This window comes from Schistocerca americana, chromosome 2 (genome assembly GCF_021461395.2).
Source record: "Schistocerca americana isolate TAMUIC-IGC-003095 chromosome 2, iqSchAmer2.1, whole genome shotgun sequence".
Classification (NCBI taxonomy): Eukaryota; Metazoa; Arthropoda; class Insecta; order Orthoptera; family Acrididae; genus Schistocerca; species Schistocerca americana.
Genome location: NC_060120.1, coordinates 505,220,024 through 505,241,082, shown reverse-complemented (window position 1 = coordinate 505,241,082; position 21,059 = coordinate 505,220,024). Strand labels below are relative to the sequence as shown.

At 43.0% G+C, this 21,059-nt stretch overlaps 1 protein-coding gene across 1 annotated transcript in view; it reads right to left on the bottom strand.

The window, feature by feature from the left end:
- Nucleotides 1-21,059, bottom strand: part of LOC124595161 (esterase E4-like) — a 91,513-nt gene that overhangs the window by 43,440 nt on the left and 27,014 nt on the right. The window contains exons 2-3 of the mRNA XM_047133771.1: nucleotides 6,893-7,030; nucleotides 6,648-6,807 (exon numbers count right to left, since the gene is read on the bottom strand). Coding sequence (XP_046989727.1) covers nucleotides 6,648-6,807; nucleotides 6,893-7,030 — 298 coding nt within the window. The remainder of the gene's footprint in view (nucleotides 1-6,647; nucleotides 6,808-6,892; nucleotides 7,031-21,059) is intronic.

The following is a 21,059-nucleotide window of genomic DNA, read 5'->3' as shown; positions in this document are numbered from 1 at the left end:
CCAATGCAACTGAGGATTACTTTGCCCCTTACTGACTTAAAAAAACCGGAACGAAATATAAGAGACCCTTTCATTAGTGTCACACGTACGTCACGGGGCGAAACTGCAGTGAAGTTTCGAAGTCAGTATATCGTCCTGCTGTTTCTGCAGCAAGTTTCACTGCTAACATTGGAAGTTTTGTTTGAAAACTCATAGTTGTTGCCATATCTCGATACACCAAATAGCTTCGTGTGTTTAATAAATTTCGACAGTAAGTTCTTTCATATCGGGTGCCACAGCTAGATATCGCACTATCAACTATACTCAGCGATGTGCCATTTTCAAGTACTTCCTCGTATCCTCATAGTTTTAAGTGGCCTTCCTGTGTGGGTGTGTACATTGTATCTGTTATTTAAATACACCAGCTAATAGAAGTATGTGAACACCTATTAGTGGACATTAACATGGAATGTGTCCATCCTTCTCCTTTATGGCGGCCTGAATTTAGCTGGGGGCACTTTCAGTCAAGGGGCTCATTGTCTGTGGAGCAATGGCAGCCTAGACTATCCCAAAAGCTGGTAACATGGAGGGTAGTGACGTTGAACGCTTGGTTCTGGAGCGTAGTCGACGATGTAACTTATGTCGAAGGTATTCCATTGGGTGCAAGTGGCGACTCTGGGGCTCAGGAATGTTACTGCCAATAACCACTGCTGCTATATGACAGGGTGCATTCTCATGCTGATTCAGTAATCGTCTCAGAATTGTTCCTCTGCTCTACAAAGTACACAGTGCTATAAAATGTGTACACGTAATTCTGCATTTACCGTCTTCTTAAGTGCAACAAGTGGATCCACCCAAACCACAAAAAATACGGTTTGCATAACTTCCTAGGCACTTCACGGTTGCCACTACTCATGATGGCACGTAGTGTTCTCCAGACATTCACCAAGCCTAAACCATTCTATTGGATTGACATAGGGTATAGTCTAATCAATTGATATCACTCGCTTTCAGTAATCCACTGTCCGCCTCAATCGTCGCTTAGCACTTACTACGAAAGCCCTTGTCTTCTGAGCGTCTGTTCGACCGTTGAACTCCTACGCACAATCACAGGACTAATTAGACTGCTGACAACACTTCGTAACTCTCGATTAATTCATTCCGCCGATTTCAAATGATTTTTTTTACACACAACCTTCCCCCCCACCACCCTGCCCTCCTCCCTCCTACCACCTCCACAGTGCTCGACAATCCCGCCCCCTGTCTGTCAGAACAAAACGCGAAGCAACTACGGCTAGAACAAGACCAGGCAGCAGGTCTTGTTCTAGCCGCAATAGTTGCTTCGCGTTTTCACTTCACAGTCACATGACCAACAATCGACGTTGCAGCTTTACAAGAGTTGGAAGATCCCTGTTGGATCTGTCAGTTCCAAGTCCTGCCCAACCCATTGTAGTGTTACTGCTTCTGTAGTGAAAAACACAATACAACCTCCTCTCGCCAGCCTCTCCCCATCCCCAACCCCCACCCCCTCCACCCCACACACAAACACGGCTTTCCATGTTATACTGGATCCGGGCGGGATTAGCCGAGCGGTCTTAGGCGCTGCAGTCATGGACTGTGAGGTTGCTCCCGGCTGAGGTTCGAGTCCTCCAACGGGCATTGGTGTGTGTCTGTGTCTCTGTGCGTACGCCTGTGCGTGCGCCTGTGCGTGCGCCTGTGCGTATGTCTGTGCCTGTGCGTATGTCTGTGCCTGTGCGTATGTCTGTGCCTGTGCGTATGTCTGTGCCTGTGCGTATGTCTGTGCCTGTGCGTATGTCTGTGCCTGTGCGTATGTCTGTGCCTGTGCGTATGTCTGTGCCTGTGCGTATGTCTGTGCCTGTGCGTATGTCTGTGCCTGTGCGTATGTCTGTGCCTGTGCGTATGTCTGTGCCTGTGCGTATGTCTGTGCCTGTGCGTATGTCTGTGCCTGTGCGTATGTCTGTGCCTGTGCGTATGTCTGTGCCTGTGCGTATGTCTGTGCCTGTGCGTATGTCTGTGCCTGTGCGTATGTCTGTGCCTGTGCGTATGTCTGTGCCTGTGCGTATGTCTGTGCCTGTGCGTATGTCTGTGCCTGTGCGTATGTCTGTGCCTGTGCGTATGTCTGTGCCTGTGCGTATGTCTGTGCCTGTGCGTATGTCTGTGCCTGTGCGTATGTCTGTGCCTGTGCGTATGTCTGTGCCTGTGCGTATGTCTGTGCCTGTGCGTATGTCTGTGCCTGTGCGTATGTCTGTGCCTGTGCGTATGTCTGTGCCTGTGCGTATGTCTGTGCCTGTGCGTATGTCTGTGCCTGTGCGTATGTCTGTGCCTGTGCGTATGTCTGTGCCTGTGCGTATGTCTGTGCCTGTGCGTATGTCTGTGCCTGTGCGTATGTCTGTGCCTGTGTATGTCTGTGCCTGTGTATGTCTGTGCCTGTGTATGTCTGTGCCTGTGTATGTCTGTGCCTGTGTGTCCTTAGGTAATTTAGGTTAAGTAGTGTGTAAGCTTAGGGACTGATGACCTTAGCAGGTAAGTCCCATAGGATTTCACACACATTTGAACATTTTTTGTTATAATGGCGGCTCTTCCTCTGGTGACATCTAGTAGTCACTCCCACATTACTTAAGTCTTCATCTACATGCACACTATCGTACTATGCAAACCACTGTGAAGTGCATGGTCGAGAGTACTTCCCATGTTACTAGTAGGGCTTCTTCACTTTTCATTCACACATGAAGCGTGTGAAAAGTAATTGCTTAAGCACCTCCGTCCGTGCTGTGGTTACTCTAATCTTGTCCTAAGAACTCCTTGGGGAGCGATTCATGAGATTTGTTGTATGTTTCTAGATTCATCATTTACATTTGGCTCTTGAAACCTTATAAGTAAACTTTCACAGGATAGTTTTCTTCTGTCTCCAAGCCACTGCAGGGACAAATAAACCTCTCGCCATTCCCTACTCCTCTTTACATACGTTCAGTGTCATGTCCCTTGCTGGTCCTATTCGGTAAGAGTTCCACACACTTCACCAAAATTCTAGGAGGAATCGCATGAGTGTTTTGTAAGCAATTTCCTCTGCAGAGTGATTGAATTCCTTCAGTATTCTAGTAATGACTGAAGTATTCTATCTCCTTTACCTACGATTGAGCCTATACTCACTGATATTGTCACAGAATACAACTTTTATTCGTTTTACTATGTGCACAACTTCAAGTTTCTGAACATTTGATCCAACTTGCCAATATACGCACCACTTTGAAATCTCATCAAAAGTTGACAATATTTGTGCATTTTTTCGGACAGCACTTCGTTATCGATAACCACATCATCTACGAAAAGTCAGAGTTTACTATTGATGTTGTCCGGAAAACCGTACGGAAGTGAGGTCATATGGCGCGACTGGCTGGGAGACCTCCAGGGCCACGCTTTCCCTACCCTGCACCGAGCGTGGTGGCGCACTGGTTAGCACACTGGACTCGCATACGGGAGGACGACGGTTCAATCCCGCGCCCGGATATCCTGACTTAGGTTTTCCATGATTTCCCTAAATCGCTCCAGGCAAATGCCGGGATTGTTCCTTTGAAAGGGCACGGCCAATTTCCTTCCCTAATCCGATAAGACCGATGACCTCGCTGTCTGGTCTCCTCCCCCAAAACAACCCAACCCAAGCCTACCCTGCGCGTGCAGTGGCATCTTTCCTTCGTGAAGTGATCGTGATCGCTTCTGAGTTTTGGTTACTGATAACTTGATACCAGTGTGTGTGTGATTTGTACACCACAGCACTGACGATGATCACTATGTGATCGAAAATCGATTCCGCTATCAATAAAACATCAATGTCTGAGTGTGTAGATGACTGGACTGTGTGTGTTCGGTGTGGTGTCATGTTTGCGTCGTGTGATGGTGAGAGAAAGGAGAGGGCGAAACGCGGTGCCGGCACAGAGGCTATTCGTGTCGAGTAGTTCCTAGAGTGTCACCGATCTGAACGTCCCCAGCTGACGAACGAATCGCTATCAGGTGTCACACACCCCCGTTCTAACACACACTGCGAATAGGTTTAAAATTTAATCTAGGACATTGGTGAAAAGCCTTCCGATCAGGAAATTTTTGCGACCACCTCTACTCCCATTTCCCGCAAAGACAAAGGGAAAGCTGCCAACAGCGCTTGCCATCCAAATGCCGCCCCCCCCCCCCCCCCCCAACGTTGTTTAACTTCGATGACTTTACGTGAACCAGTGTATTCAACTAGGCAAGGACGTTGGCTTCATTGTCAGTAATATGCAACATGAAAAGGAATGGCCATAAAACACTTTCCTGGGGCACACGTAAATTTGGGTATACATCACTCGATGAGTCTTCATCGATTACATCAGTTCAACCAGTGGTGAGAAATGTTATACGTGATATACGACGAACTTTTTCGTAGTTATGCCACTATGGCATTAGTATCAAATAGTTGATGGGTATGGAACGTTGTTCGATTCTACTAAGACAGTGATTATTATTTTTCTTCTGCTTTTTTATGTTTTTCGTTTCTACTATAGGTTCTGCTGTATATGTCAAAACAGGATGCATCACAGTTTTATGTATTTTTATTTTAATATCAGTTGACTTATTATTTGTGTCTCAATACAGTATTTTGCAGGCATGCGGCTACCATTATTACTTCATCGCTTAATTTTTCACCTCAATGGTTAGGTCCTTATAGCTTTAAGACAAATTGTGGAGAATTGCATGGATTTTAATAACCCAGCCAACCTGCGATTCGTTGACTTGTCAAAAGTCTTTCATAGGATTAGAAAAAGGATATAGCTCAACCCTTAACCGACGAGAGTGTACCAATGGTTTCGCGAAAATCATAGAAGATATACAAATATTCAAGTAATGAAACGTGAATTGAAACGTACGAAGGATTCACAGATGAATTATCTAAAAGAATTAGACAAGGAGACTTATTAATCCCACTCCTGTTCAACTTACAAATGGACCATATGATTGATGACGTGAGATTAAACTGGGATATAAAATAGGAAACAAAATGGTAATTATTATATGTTATGCTGATGAAGCTGTACTGATAAATAGTGGAGATAATTTACCAAGATCACTTCAGTAATTTATCAAAACAGCTAAGCAATGTAACATGAAACTCATCTAAAAAAAAACCTAAGAGTATAGTAATATCAAAAGCAGCTGTACCATGTAATGTAGAAGTAGGTGGTGTGTCAATCTAGCAAGTGATAAGCTTTAATTATCTAGGGACTGTTATCTCCACCTATAAAGACTACAACAGCACCTATATACGTATTTAAATGGCAGTAGAACATTGCACGCAGCCACTTTGGGTGAGTGTGTAAAACTACAAAGACATAAGCAAGCACCTGAAAATAGCACATCACCGATATCAGCTACTGCGTATGAAATAAATGACGGTGTTTGTAATACGGCCAAGGTGGGAAACGACAATATTTTGAAAGCCTTCTTCGATATGCCGAACGTTTTGTGGAAAACAACTAGTTCTACATCTGTGTTCCGTGCGGCATCCTGCGATGTTGTAAAGGGAACCTCAAGTACATTTATCAGTTATCCCTTTACTGCTCCATTCGCGAATAGTTCCATAAGAAGAGCCACTGTCGTTAAGCCTCTATAAGAGCTACAATTCCTGTGATTTTTCTTGCGTTATTTCGCTATACTTTTCTGGGATGAAGTAATGTGCTACCTGTTTCCGCTTTCGACAAACGCATTCGGCATTTCAGCAGCAGAAAGAAATGTTATCCTACACATATGATAGATCCGATGTAAAACATAATTAATGATTCTGTCGCAATATCAGAGTTCAGCCAAGCTGTAGGAACTAACACACAATTAAGAATGTGGCCATTTCCAAACACAAGAAACAGCGCAGAATATGTATTTTCTGTCTAGAATGATTGCATGTCAAGAAAGTTACAAGGGCGTTGCAATAAAAGGGGAGCACGAGTGATGTATACACAAGCTGAAATGTAATTGTAAGAAAAACGTACTGAACGATATGTATATGGACTATTCGTCGTTTACATATTAAATTCGTTTAGTTATTTCTGCAGTGTTGCAACATTAAGTTTTCAGTGATAATGACTAATTTTTTTTTTTATAAAATAAAGAAGAACGTCTTCAATCACAATTGTAATTTTATTTAAATGCACGTTGGATTGGTATATGCATATCTTGAGGTGCTTGCGGAGCCTACAACCACTTTCTTTCAAATTCAGGTTTAGTCCTGATAAGATTAATTTCATACATTACAGAGTGGCACTTAGTGACTGTCAGTTTATAAACCCAAAACAAAATTTAGCTTACGGGTTCCAGTAGTGGATCCATGGTTTTAAAGTAATGTTTAAACTTCTATTCACAATGTGCTACTCTATAATGCAACAATGTGTTCTTACCGGGACCAAAATTAAACTAAATTAGGGAAAAAAACTGATATAAATAGTCAAAGCACGTGAAGATGAGTCTTCAAGACTCGATATGCATCGTGCATTGAAGTAAAATCTTGATCGTGACCGAAGGTGATTTTTTTTTATTTTACGAAAGTAATACAGAAACGGAAGAAAAACTGAGAAAATGGATAAAATTAAGTGATTATTTTAATCTTGAAGTTAGTGCTGACGCACCCAGGACGCCGAGACGGTAGTTGAGCGTGACCACGACGACACCGTGCTCGAGCAGGTAGTCAGGGCCGTACATGTCGGTGTTCCCAGAGCCGACCGTGTAACCGCCGCCATGGATCCACACCATCACCGGTGTCAGGGCGCCGCTGCTATCTCTCGGCATCTGCAGCAGCACGCAACCAGACCTGCACGTTAAGCAGGAAAGGCACTTGCGCCAAATGATCGCAATTAAAATACAGAACACAGACCTGAGGTGTGTAGACGTTGAGGAAGAGGCAGTCTTCGTCCCCCATGTACTGCTGCGTGGTATCACTGAACTGAGGGGCCACATTGCCTTCCTTGGTGGCGTCTCTCACTCCGGTCCATGGCTCCGCGGGTTCAGGTGGCTGCAAAGATACGTATCAAGTCAGAAGTCTCTGCATCTGGAAGGCATGGGGTATCAATGGAAAGATACTTTTACTGCCAAAAGATTAAAGCAAACTGGCCATTAGGGTACACACAATCTCGTCAAAACTACCAGGACGCCTATTAGTGGCCTTTAAGACAGCTTGAGCTCTGCTGGGGACATTTTCAGTGAGGTGTCTGAATATCTGTTGAGGAGTGGCAGTCCATTCTTCCTCAAGAGCCGAAACCATAGAAGGTAGTGATGTTTTACGCTGGAGTCTGGAGAGAAGTCAACTTTCTAACTCATCCCAGAGATGTTCCAGTGAGTTCAGGTTGGCACCCTTGACAGGCAAGTCAACTTAGGAGTATTACTGTACACAAACCAGTGCCAGACAAACGCAGCTTTATGAGAAAGTGCTTTGTCACGCTGATACATTCGTCGCCTCCGAATTGTTCCTCTGTTGTAAGCAGAACATTCAATGGTTCAAATGGCTCTGAGCACTATGAGACTTAACTTCTGAGGTCATCAGTCCCCTAGAACTTAGAACTACTTAAACCTAACTAACCTAAGGAAATCACACACATCCATGATTCGAACCTGCTAGCGCAGCGGTCGCGCGGTTCCAAACGCAGAAAATTAGGCTCTAGACTGTTTCCTTATCCTTGTGCATTTAGAGTTCTCTTAAGGGCAACGAGGCGACCACGTCCTAATCACGGAGAACACCCACATACCGTAACACATCCTCAGTGTTGGCGCTACACATGGTGGTTGGTAAAGTTTTTCAAGCACTAGCCAAACCCAAATCTTTCCATCGGTTAGTCACAGAATAGAGAGATATTCATCGCTCCAAATCACTCGTGCACAATTATCCACTATCCGGTGACGTCGCTCTTTACACCACCTCATGCATCGCTTGGCAATGACTAGAGAAATGTGTGGCTTACGAGGAGCTGGTCGATAACTGTGTCCTATTTTTTTTTTTTTACTTCTTACGTACAGTTATTGTACTAGCCGGGCTGCTAGTAGCACTTTGAAGCTCGCTAGTTATTCCTTCATCTGATTTAATGTGATTTTTAGACACCTATCCTCCGCAGTTCTCGACGTCCCCTATCTGTCGTTGTGAGCTCTTTCTGGTCTACGTTTATCTGTGTTTGCTTCTTCGCGTTTCCACATCACCAACAGTCGTTCTAGGAAGCTTTATAGCGTTTGAAATGTCCTTGAAGGATTTTTTCCTCATATGGCATACGATAACTAGACCGCGTTCCAAGACGCTTAGCTCTCCCGTCTCACTACGTGTTATCGCTTCTCTACTTACAACAAAATACTCCAAAATTTCTTTATACTGGCTAGTTCGCCTCTGATGACATCTAGTTGTCAATGCAAGTCCAGTATGCTAACCATTGCACCACCTCTTTCGGCACGCCATTGTGGTATCCACAATCCGGAAAGTTGTTTTCTTAAATAACATAGCAGATACACAACGAATGTGTTCTTGTTGCCGTGAGATACAACATATTGTGACAGCTGTACGAGGCACCTTCCTGAGCCAGAGATACTGCAGCTATTTAAGTAACTCTACCCGTGACATTTCAGCAATGAACCGCTGCATACTGCGAAGAATTCTATAACAGAGAGCGACGGTACCACCGTGCCTCTGACCTTCCTCCATGGCGTCCAACAACCCTAATTCGGGTATCTGTTGGTCTATCATGACCAGGGGACATCGGCTCGTTAAGTAATTGTCAATGTCAATAAAATTCACAGATATCCGTGTATTTTAAGATATTTTATTTTATTCTGAAGGCAACCAGTTTCGGCATTTCATTATGCAATCTTCAAGCCCCATACCCTTCTATCTAAATAAACGAACTTGTCGTATAGCGCCATAAATCACTGGATATCGTGAATTCAATCGTTATACAATTTATATATATATATATATATATATATATATATATATATATATATATATATATATATATATATATATATATATATATAAAGATTAAAAAAAGTTATAGTTGCAGTTTGCCTGGAGGGGAACGTTCAACGTGGAAAGGGGGGGGGGGGGGCGCAATTTTGACATCTTCAATGAAAACCATTTTTTTATTGCACGTTACGAAGTCTACATACGTTTTGTCTGAAGCATTTTCTTCGTTCCGTCACAGATGGCGCTGCGATCGGAGGAATAGAAATGTAATTTACAACAAACTACTCAATGGCTGTTGAATATCCAAGGCTTCGTCGGACCCCACTCCAGGCTGCGAGGGTAGGTCAGGCCAGTATTTCATGATTCCTGGTTGGAAAAGTATACTAAATATGACCTGATGCTAGAAATAGGATGTTAACTACATGACGAAAACAACAAAAATGGAGACTTACTATGCAAATTAGCAACAAGGAATAATATGACTACTAAAAGTACCTGCTTCCCACACAAAAGGATCCATCTGAGAACTTCGAAGTCTGCAGTCTATGGAGGAGTCAGTCAGATTGACCATATTTTAGTGATTGCAGGCAACTCCACGTCAGTTACGGATGTACGGAGCAGCAGAGGACCGAGCTTTGACTCAGACCACTTTCTAATAAAATCAGTCTTCAGAGAGAAACTGTCACTAACAAATGGCAAAAGAATAGGAAAGATGAGGACATGGAACACAGACAAACTCAAAATTCCTGATGAAGCTACGTGGTACCAAGTAACACTAAGCAGGAATTTTAGCAGTGAAGGGACCGCAGTAGGAGTACACGAAGGTGGAGCAGGATTGAAAAAAGCCATTAAGGATGCTGCAGAAAAATAATAGGCATAAGAGGGAACAGAAGAACTCAGGAATGGTTTGACGAAGGTTGTAGGTCAGCAATAGAGCAGAAGAACAGGGCAAGAACAGAAGTGCTACAGAGAGGAGCCAGGAAAATATGGAACAATACAGAGAATTAAGGAGAAGAGCTAACAGACTGAGTAAGGGAAAGAAAAGAGAGTGGACCAAGAAGAAATTTCAAGAACTAGAAGAGCTAAAGGTACAGAGCGAAATAAGAAAGCTGTATCATGATGTAGGCAACATAAAGAACAGATTCCAGCCAAAAATAATGGCATGTTCTAGTAATGACGAGAAAATGATAAGGGAGGAAGAACAGATAGTGGTAAGATGGACAGAGCATTTCAAAGATACACTAAGCACCTGTCTATAAGAGAGCTCTACACGAGCAAAGAGTGGAGCTGGAAGTAGACAATTATGCCAGTGAGGCAACAAAACCACAAGAGGCCTCCCAGGTTGTACACAAGTAAAAAACAATCTAGCCCTTGGGAAAGACAGCAAAATCCCTGAATTAATAGAAACTGGTAGCGATGCTGTAATAAAAGAGCTCCAAACATTAATATCAGACATATGGGAAACAGAAACTATACCAGATAATTGGAAAACTGGAATAATAATCCCCATTTATAAGAAAGGGGATAGAACAGCATGTGAAAACTAAAACCAAGCACAGCTTATAAGATCTTCACACGTATATTAAACGATAGGATACAGAATTGCACAGAAGACATACTAGGGGAATATCAGTAAGGCTTTCGACCAGACACAGGAACAACTGATCAAATATTTGTGATAAGACAAACGATGCGAAAGTTCCATGAAAATGATATTGATCTGGATTTCCTATTCATCGACTTCAACAAGCCTCTGACAGCATAAACCGGCAATAACTGTGTGTAATTATTTATATATATATATATATATATATATATATATATATATATATATATATATATAATGTGCTAAACTAATAAGATTAATCAGAAATACAATGACAGAGACAAGAGCAAAGTAAAGATCCTTAGCATAACAAGTGAAAGCTTTGACTGTAATAAAGGCGTTAAGCGAGGTGATAGTCCCTCCACTGTCCTATTCAATATAGCCCTGAATAGTGTAGTTAATAAAATCAACAAAAGAGGTACAATATTTATGAAAACTAGCCAGATATGTGCATACTCTGATGATCTTGTTATAGTAGAAAGAAATATCAGCATACTCTAAGAAACATACCAGGCAATGGAAACCAAGGTCTGAAAAATTCGCCTCATAGTAAATGAAAACAAAACAAAATACATGGTAATGACACAATATGAGGCCAGAAGAACCCCTAATGACCTAAACATCAATGGGAAATACTTCAAAGGAGTGTCCTCTTTTAACTACTTGGGAGCCCTGATAAAAGTAACAGTATAGGAAATGCTATAAGGGAGAGAATACAAGAAGGAAACAGAGCTTACTTTGCAAATATGCAACTTTTCAGAAATAGCGTCGTTACAGGAAAAACAAAACTGCAAATATATAACTCCCAAGTCTGCCCAGTTATCACATACGGGTCAGAGGTATGTACGTTCACAGAACACGACAAAGATTCACTAAGGACTCTTGAGCGGAAAATACTTCTCAAAATCTATGGTGAAATAAAGGAGGAAGAAGGCTGGAGAATACGGTACAACGCCAAATTACAAGTGCTAATACAAAGTAGGGACATAGTAAAATTTCTGAAATCACAGCCAATACAATGGCTAAGACACGTGGAGAGAATTGCAGATGATCGAATTCCAAAGAAAACGATGAAAGGTGTAATCCATTCAGCTATGGGAAAAAGAGACCTTGAAGAAGATGGATTGACGAAGTAGTAATGGAACTCACCAGTACGGGAGTCTGGAGGTGGAAATGACCAGAAAACAACCGAGAAAAGTTCAGGAAGATCGTTGAAGAAGCCAAGGCTTACGAAGGGCTGTAGCGCTACTGAAGAAAAGGAGGAGGAGAAGAAGAAGTTGGAAACCCCATTCACAACGCTATATTCCTCAGACATATCGTACAAGGGACTACTCGACGCTTCACGGTGACCGCATAGCGAACTACGCCGCACCATAACAGGCAGTGCACCGCGACTGGTTCTCATGTACTGTGCAGACGTAGAACAGATAACACATCTAACAATTACAAAACTTGCACAGTGTTTATTGCCTGCACACCTACCTATCATTTGGAGAATATACGTGCAAATGGACGATGAATGTTGCAGCCATAGAAGAGAAAATTGAAACAATCCCGATTTACAGAGAACGTAGGAGAAACGTTAAGGCTGCTGTTGTCTTGTTGTCTTTCGTTCTTTGACAAGGTTGTGAACGCCTTTATGTCTGATGACAGCGCAGACGAGCAAAAGGAAACTAAGAAAACGTGTTACAGAAGAGGATAATGAAATAGCTGTACTAGCGGCAGTGCACCAAAACCCACGGTTAAGCACCCGGCAAATGTACCGTAATTTCTGATCAACGATACCACGTATCACTGCATCGAGAAGTTCATGGCGCCGATTTCCTTGACCGGCAGTGTTCACTGAATGGACATGTCAACAAATGGAAACGACGCCGACGTTCTTTGCCGAGGTACTGTTTTCCGTTGAGTCTACATTCACATAGCATGGTAGCGTTAACAGGCACAGCATGCATAACTGGAGTGTAGACAGCACCCACTGGTTGCGGCAAGTTGACCATCAATGTCCTTAGGTCAGTTAACATTTGGTGTGGCATCATGGACAACAAATTCTTTAGTATTTTATCGACGGCACATTGAATGGACCCAAATATGGAACATTTTTGGAACAGGTATTACCGGTACTATAATATGATGTATCCCCAGACGTTCGACAAGGTATGTGGTTTCAGAAAAAACCGTTGCCCATCGCATTAGGTAACTCAAGAACGGGAGGTATTTGACCGTTTTTACACTGCTTGGTGGATCGGGAAAGGTGGCCCTATTAAGTGGCCCACTAAGTCGGCTTTGACGTTGCCACAATTCTTTCTGTTGGTGTATTTAAAAAATAAGGCGTACCAGCAATGCCAACAGGCCCTGAAGATATGGTCCACTGCATCAGAAATTCCTGTGCCGACATTCCCGCAGATATACTTCTGTCCTGTGTACGGTTATTTGAAAAGTGTATTGAAGTTGGCGTTATTACGTTTGAACACTTGCCGTAACTGGAAAAGCAGAGTAGCGTTCGGCTAGAGAGACGGTAGCAGTGGCACCTCGAGTAGTCCCCTTTTTGGTATGTCGGAGAAATAAAATGTTACAAATGGGGTCTCCAATGAGAACTTTTGAAATACTGGCCTGTACTACCTCCATAGCGTGGAGATGGGGTCCCACTTGCCACTGAATATTCAAGGGCTATTATATAGCATGTCGCAAATTACTATTGTGTACCCATTTCTTTTCCACCGATTACGGCACCATCTGTGGGGAAAGAAAGAAAATGCTTCAGACAAAACTTATGTAGATTTTGCCGTAGAATCGTAATCTGCAATAAAAACAGAAGTTCCCCTTAATGATTTGAAAGTTGCCACTCGTCACCACACACAGGGTGGAATCGGGGAGGGGGGGCCGAGTGTGGTAAGATTGGCTGTCTCCCTTCTTTCGAGACTTCTAGGTGCGCCAGCACCAGATCAAAATCATCCGGCCGTTTCACGACGACAATCGGTGTGCCACCCAGTCTGCAAATGGTTTTTAGGCGGTTTTCTGCATCCCACTAGGTGATACTGGGCTGGAACCCAAGTCCGGCTTCAGTTACGTGATTTGCAAACATTTAGAAAATTTTCCCTCACTTTCACACAGATAACACTACAAGTAGAACAGCTGGAGTACACGTATTCCATCCTGGGGTGTGGGTAGAGTGAGAGTGGGGTGGGGGGGGGGGGGGGTAATGGGGTGCCGACAGGCCACACGCCATCCGACCACTGCTTAAGTTAACCATATGACATCCGTTATCCGTTAATAAGCAATCCAACCCCGTGCCAAAGTGAGATAATGGCAAAAAAATTGAATGATGATGAGTGTAGTGTTAATTAGTCACTGACAGTTGCGTCTTACTCATTATCCACCACTACACACACTGTTTGCCATTTACTTGTTCCTCCATTCTTATGTAATATTTATTATGTACAAAATAATAATGATTTTAAATAAAACAGGTTAAATAGAAAGTGCCAGTGCTGTAAACTCCTGTATGCCGGTATTAGGATAAACAAAAGCATTAAATAGTACGGAAGAAGGAAAACATCCGTTAATGGCGCAGCAAGTGAACAGCCTGCTTCTCTAGAGTGACACAAAGGCGACCCTAAAACTAAACGTCACCTACATTGAGTGGGTCATCATCGAGACTAACACCCCTTATTCCGTATAAAACGAGGAAAGGCATGAAATTCAAACCCAGAACACTGTGGACAACGTAGTTTTTCCCGGCTGCATTCTGGAATAAATGCTTCACGGAGCTCTCGCTGCGTCAGATTGGTAGACAGTCCCGAGACTGAATACAAATCTGATGCGGCAAGAACTCCGTAAGGCATTTACTGTAACAGTATTGTGCATTCTGGTGATCAGGAATTTTACTTCATCACAAATTCTCGCTGCCTTTTGGCCACACAGTGGTCACTAGTGTCTCGTGACCTGTAACCTAACCAGCTACACGCGGATCATGAAGCATTGCACACGTATGTTCTTACCCTCCTGCCCCCACATACCCGCCGCCAATTCTTTATCGAACTTCGTTTTTAATAACTTGTCTTTCACGCATCTCAATGTTTATGACTTCATGATCCTGACCTGGGTATCGTATGATAAAATAATTTTGTAGGTACATTCGGTTATATATGTGGATACTGTCTTAAGATGTGCTGCGAATAGAGCAGTAAGAAGAACTACATTAAAACTTCAGGTTGATGCTGAAGTCGAATTGCATGTACAGCGAATAGTGTCAGCGAAAACAAAATCTAAAAGGTTTGAAATTATACGAAAAGTCTAAGTGCTCTCATATAGGATGAAAGTAGTCAGGTAATTGACTTACGTTGGTTCGAGACCTGTGAAAAGCTGCTAATTTTAATTTTTGACTTTCGTATTAAATATGTAACGTATGATTGTTTACTTAATGAGTAGATGATAATTTCAATTTTTAAATTCGGGCAATAATTATATTAAATAATGAGAAACTTCTTTTGCTTCTGGATCCATTAGATACGTAAAATCTGAAGCTGGGACCATATATGTCGACCGGGTTAGGCGTTTAGTAATAAAGATTGCATACAGAAGTACGTGTACAAAGGGGCATCAAAAGAGGGAAGACATTTTTCCAAGGCGTCATTTAAGAAATACTTCTTTGCAGCCATTAGAGAAACTAACGACGCTGTAATGACTGTAGTTCCTTGCAATGCCTGCCTGACGAATACCTGAAAATGGGTTTACCTAGAGACACAAAGTGTCTCTGAAAGCCTTCAACCATTATATGAATGACTGGTTAGGTCTTTATCACCGCTAAGTCGCTGATAATAAAAAGTAACATCTTGTTATTAGCGGCTTAAACGACTGCAAAGACGTCGTCACTGCCTAAAAATAGTTTTACTACCGTAATTTTGGACTCATTGTGACCGACATATTTTCTGCCGTTTCCCTTCAAAGACTGGCAGAATACAGTCTGTTTTTATATCACTCCCAAGAAAACAAGACCTACATGATATAAGAATGTAATATGCATGTTTTGTGATTTAGCTGCACCGTACTCACGGTCTTTCTTGCTTTATCATTGCACTATACCGCTTCTGTTAAGGGTTCCATGTCACTAGTACGCCGGAATACAGCGTCGTGTTTATCTACTGTTCAGCAGCGCCTTGCAAACAGCCGAAGGGAAAGAGTTGTTAAATGTGGGCTACGTTTGTGCTATCCTGACAAAGATCGCAAAATTTTTTACAGCATATCCAGTGGCGTCATAGCATAAACAGTTTCCATAACAAATTCGTCTGCGTAACACTATAGTGAAGAAAAAATAACTTTACTGAAAGTCACAGGGACACATTAAAATGGAACTTGCAATAATAAGAGCATGTGCACTACTAATGCGACATTTAACTTCCACATGAGTCTCACGTGAACTCCATCCACAATACGCTCACGACAAGCTCTAAGCCTGGTGAACAGAATAACAAAATGTCCCACCAGGAGAAAAAATCGATTGATTTGTTGGTTGGTTGATTGGGGAGAGAGAACCAAATAGCGAGGTCATCAGTCCCATGACAAAGTGGAAGGAACAACACAAATACCACAGTCCAGTCAAGGGGAAGGGAAACGAGCAAACGAAGTACAGGTATCATCGGGCCAACATGAAGTTCAAAGAACAGGGAGAGAAGGGGAGGGGGAAGGGAACAGCAAGAGCAGGGGCGTCCCAGAAGAGGTGCTACACACATTGGGCGCCAACACTGCCATCGAACCGCCAAGATTTCCACACCATACCATGATCATGACAAAATGCGGACAGTACCAGAGGAAAGAAGACACAAAAAAGGGAAACAAAACGGTACAAAAGCCCAAACAAAACAAAAGAGAAAGGCAGGGGGAAATTCTGGATGGCGTGTGGGCAATGCTGCGGCCTCTGTAACCAACACCAACGTTAACTCCAGGACTACAACCCCAGAGGGAAATTCAGGTACTTGAACATGGGAGGACAAACCACTTTCGTGAAGAAAACCGAGGACAGGCGTAACCAGGCGAGGGTCGTCCATTAACACCCAGGCCCAGGAATGTGGGCATGCATATTTAGTGTGAAGGGCCAAAAGGCAGGATCACCCAGCATAATATTGGCCACCATGAGGGGGATTTCACGAAGTCATGAAATATGCTATTCAATACCGCTTCAACCGCACGCCGGAGATCCGTCATTTTGGAAGCACATCAAGAGTTCGCCCACAATTGTGCATAAAGGGATCTGATTTAAGGCAGCAAACCGACTCGCAGAGGGGTCGTGGAGAATGAGGTAGTGAGGCAGGTGAGGGTTGACAATTACCAATCCCCCCTTGCGCCCCCCCCCCCCCCCCCCCGCTAGACGATTAGAATGTTCATTAGTCACGATACACACATGGCCAGGAATCCAAGGGAAATCAACCAAATAAGTAGAAGGACCAAGGTCGACAAGAAGGTTGTGGATGGCAAAGACCAAGGGGTGGTGGGAAAACAAGTAAAGAACTCATAAGCCGAAAATAACTCCACTATATAAACGCGATCCCTGTGAACTGTGAGCTTTTTTTGTATAACTTTTTTGTATAACTGGGAATTAAGGCACTTTCGTCGACTAGCGGAAGTCAGCATATAATCCAGGTTTATAGTATCGTGACCAGGCCAAATATCTCACGAAATAAGCGTCAAACGAAAAAACTGCAAAGAACGAAACTTTTCTAGCTTGAAGGGGAAACCAGATGGCGCTATTGTTAGCCCGCTAGATATCAGCTGCGTTTTCCTAATAAGGAACCTCCATTATTTATTACATATTAGTATAGTATATAAGGAAATATTAATGTTTCAGTTGGACCACTTTTTTCGCTTTGCGATAGATGGCGCTGTAATAGCCACAAACACATGGCTCACAATTTTAGACAAACAGTTGCTAACAGGTAGGTTTTTTAAATTAAAATACAGTTTATTTCGGTTGTTCAACGCATGCTGTTACAGCGTGATTACCTCTACATACCACATTAATGTAATAAATGCTCAAAATGATGTCCGTCAACCTAAATGCATTTGGCAATACGTGTAACGACATTCCTCTTAACAGCGAGTAATTCGCCTTCCGTAATGTTCGCACATTCATTGACAATGGGCTGACGCATGTTGTCAGGCGTTGTCTGTGGATCACGATAGCAAATATCCTTCAACTTTCCCCACAGAAAGAAATCCGGGGACGTCAGATCCGGTGAACGTGCGGGCCATGGTATGGTGCTTCGAAGACCAATCCACCTGTCATGAAATATGCTATTCAATACCGCTTCAACCGCACGCGAGCTAAGTGCCGGAGATCCATCATTTTGGAAGCACATCGCCTTTTTGTCATGCAGTGCAACATCTTTTGGTAACATCGGTAGAACATTACGTAGGAAATCAGCATACACTGCACCATTTAGATTGCCATCGATAAAATGGGGGCTAATTATCCTTCCTCCCATAATGCCGTACCATACACTAACCTGCCAAGGTCGTTGATGTTCCACTTGTCGCAGCCATCTTGGATTGTCCGTTGCCCAATAGTGCATATTATGTCTGTTTACTTTACGCCGTTGGTGAATGACGCTTCGTCGCTAAATAAAACGCGTGCAAAAAATCTGTTATCGTCCCGTAATTTCTCTTGTGCCCAGTGGCAGAACTGTACACGAATTTCAAAGTCGTCGCCATGCAGTTCCTGGTGCACAGAAATATGGTACGAATGCAATCGATGTTGATGTAGCATTCTCAACACCGACGTTTTTGAGATTCCCGATTCTCGCGCAGTTTGTCTGCTAATGATGTGCGGATTAGGCGCGACAGCAGCTAAAACACCTACTTGGGCATCATTTGTTGCAGGTCGTGGTTGACGTTTCACATGTGGCTGAACACTTCCTGTTTCCTTAAATAACCAAACTATCTGGTGAACGGACCGGACACTTGGACGATGTCGTCCAGGTTACCGAGCAGCATACATAGCACACGCCCGTTGGGCATTTTGATCATAATAGCCAAACAACACAATATCGACCTTTTCCGCAATTGGTAAACGGTCCATTTTAACAAGGGTAATTTATCACGAAGCAAATACCGTCCGCACTGGCGGAATGTTACGTGATAGAACGTACTTACACATTTGTGACTATTACAGCGCCGTCTATCACAAAGCGAAAAAAGTGGTCCAACTAAATCATTCATATTTCTTTACGTACTACACGAATATGTAATAAAAATGGGGGATCCTATTAAAAAATGAAGTTGATATCCGTTTGACTTACGGCAGCGCCATCTAGCAGGCCAACCATAGCGCCATCTGGTTTCACCTGTCAAGCTAGACGAGTTTCGTTTTCTGTAGTTTTTTGTTTGACGCTTATTTCGTGAGATATTTGGCCCTGTCACTATCAATGGACCACCCTGTGTACACAACTGATGTGAATCATTTTCGTTAGTCACCACTGTACTTGTTTTCTGTTGTCTGATTGATTTATTATGGGGACTATTGGACTAAACGGTAAGGTCATCAGTCCCGCAATTCAAAAATTACTTGTGTAAGATAGAGGTGTCCGCTAAAAGTGGGCGAATCGAGTCAGAAGTATCGAACTACAAACCGAGGAAGCTGAAAACACAAGAGAAGGCATAAAAGAGTAGGCCAAATCTAAAAACGGGAAAAACAGAAGGATAAATAGCTGTTTTTGAGAGGGGGAGTAATCATGGTTCCCTTACCCAGAAAACGCGAAGAGAGGCCCCAACCACAACCACTCTGCCCCTGCTCCAAATGTAAAACAAAACCTTACAACTGAAAATATAAACCACTGTCATCTAGGAAACTGAGGACCAATCCTACCATTATTTACTAATATTAAAGTGAAGGAGTCTGATAGGCTATACTTAGTATAAAGGGCCAAAAGAAGGGGACTTTGCACCAATATATTGGATACCGTCAGACTGGCTACACAGGCACTTTGCGGGGGTGGCTCGTTACACAAGAGAAAAAAATGGGTGAGCCTTTTGTGACCGATGCATAGACGGAATAAGACAGTGGACTCGTTCCTAGAAGAGTGGAAGGAAGAGCGCCAAACGTCAGTAGTCTCCTTGATTGTGTGGAGTTCATACTGAGGGCAGCAGCGCACCAGATGTCATTTCACTTTTGAGCAAAGAGAGATCTGATATGTAGCTACAGATCTGCAAGTGAAATAATGAAAGGAAATTGGGGGCAAGTATCTGACCCTCTACCCAAACGGCCAGCCATTTAATTCCCTGGGATGCACACATGAATTGGGACCAAGAAGAAGACAACTGATCAGGCGGCACGGCCAGGGGCAGAAAGCTTGTCATGGATAAGAGAGACCAAAGTCAATAGCCTGCAAGCTCTGCATTGTGTCGGTACGTATTGAAAGACTGTGGATGGAGGTCAGAGTGACAAAATGGAGAGCCCTGTTACTGGTTAGCAGCTGTGCTGTGATCACAGTACATAATCCCATGAGTAAATGGTGTTCCGTATGTGGCGAGTGTGTGTGCGTCGGCTATATGGAAATGGATGTTCAAGTCTGGTTGACACAGGTCGGCGTTCGTCGATCGCGACAACTCCGTTCTGTAACTGTTGTAACAAACTCTTCACTTTGTTTGGTTAGTTTCAGATACTATCTGCCTTTAACCGATATCCGCGTATCGATGGAGCAGCACACCGAAATGTATAAGCGGCCCTCGCTTATAATTGAAGCAATGGTGTTCGAAGGATGTCTGTCTTCTTTACTGCTTCACACAGCGTCTGCACCACTCGGTACCGCAACATCTCCCTTTATCTGAAACAATAAACCAAATATCCTTCGCGTGTTCGCGACCGGCTTCTAAGCTTATGGTAGTTTTTATGCCCTATTTGCAAATGAATGTTCAAACGTGTAAAATATATCTCGAATTATAAGTTACACCATTCAAGCCGATGTCACATTATAGTCTAGCGAGAATGTTGATTTGTGATGTATTATAATGTCGTTAATGCGTCGCTACGGGGCTAATTCAACGACTCCCACGTCGTATATCAAGAGATAAAGTATTCTCTAAGTGAAGTACAGAAAGCATCGTAATACAATGTTCAATTACTGCTCCCTGTTAATAACGTCACTCAAATCAACTTTAGCTTCAGTGTTCTATCAAGAAAACAATTATTCACAGTTACACAATAAAGTTCAATTAAGTGATGTAGACAACACGAAGTATTGAAGTTATAACTGAGTTTATTGAACTTCTGAATTATCTAAACACTGCACTGGAAAGCACACCCATCTGTCATTCAGCGAATTGAAGCTACGATTTACATTAGCAATTCTGACATTAACTACAGCTTCCGACAACACGGCGTCCCTGTGAATTCTGCATGATTGCGTGTATATGTTTCCTACTCAAGTCTATTTGTAGAGTTTATGTAGGCGTCTGGTACATTGTTGTGTCCTTCAATGTTCGTGACAATCACAGGTCACG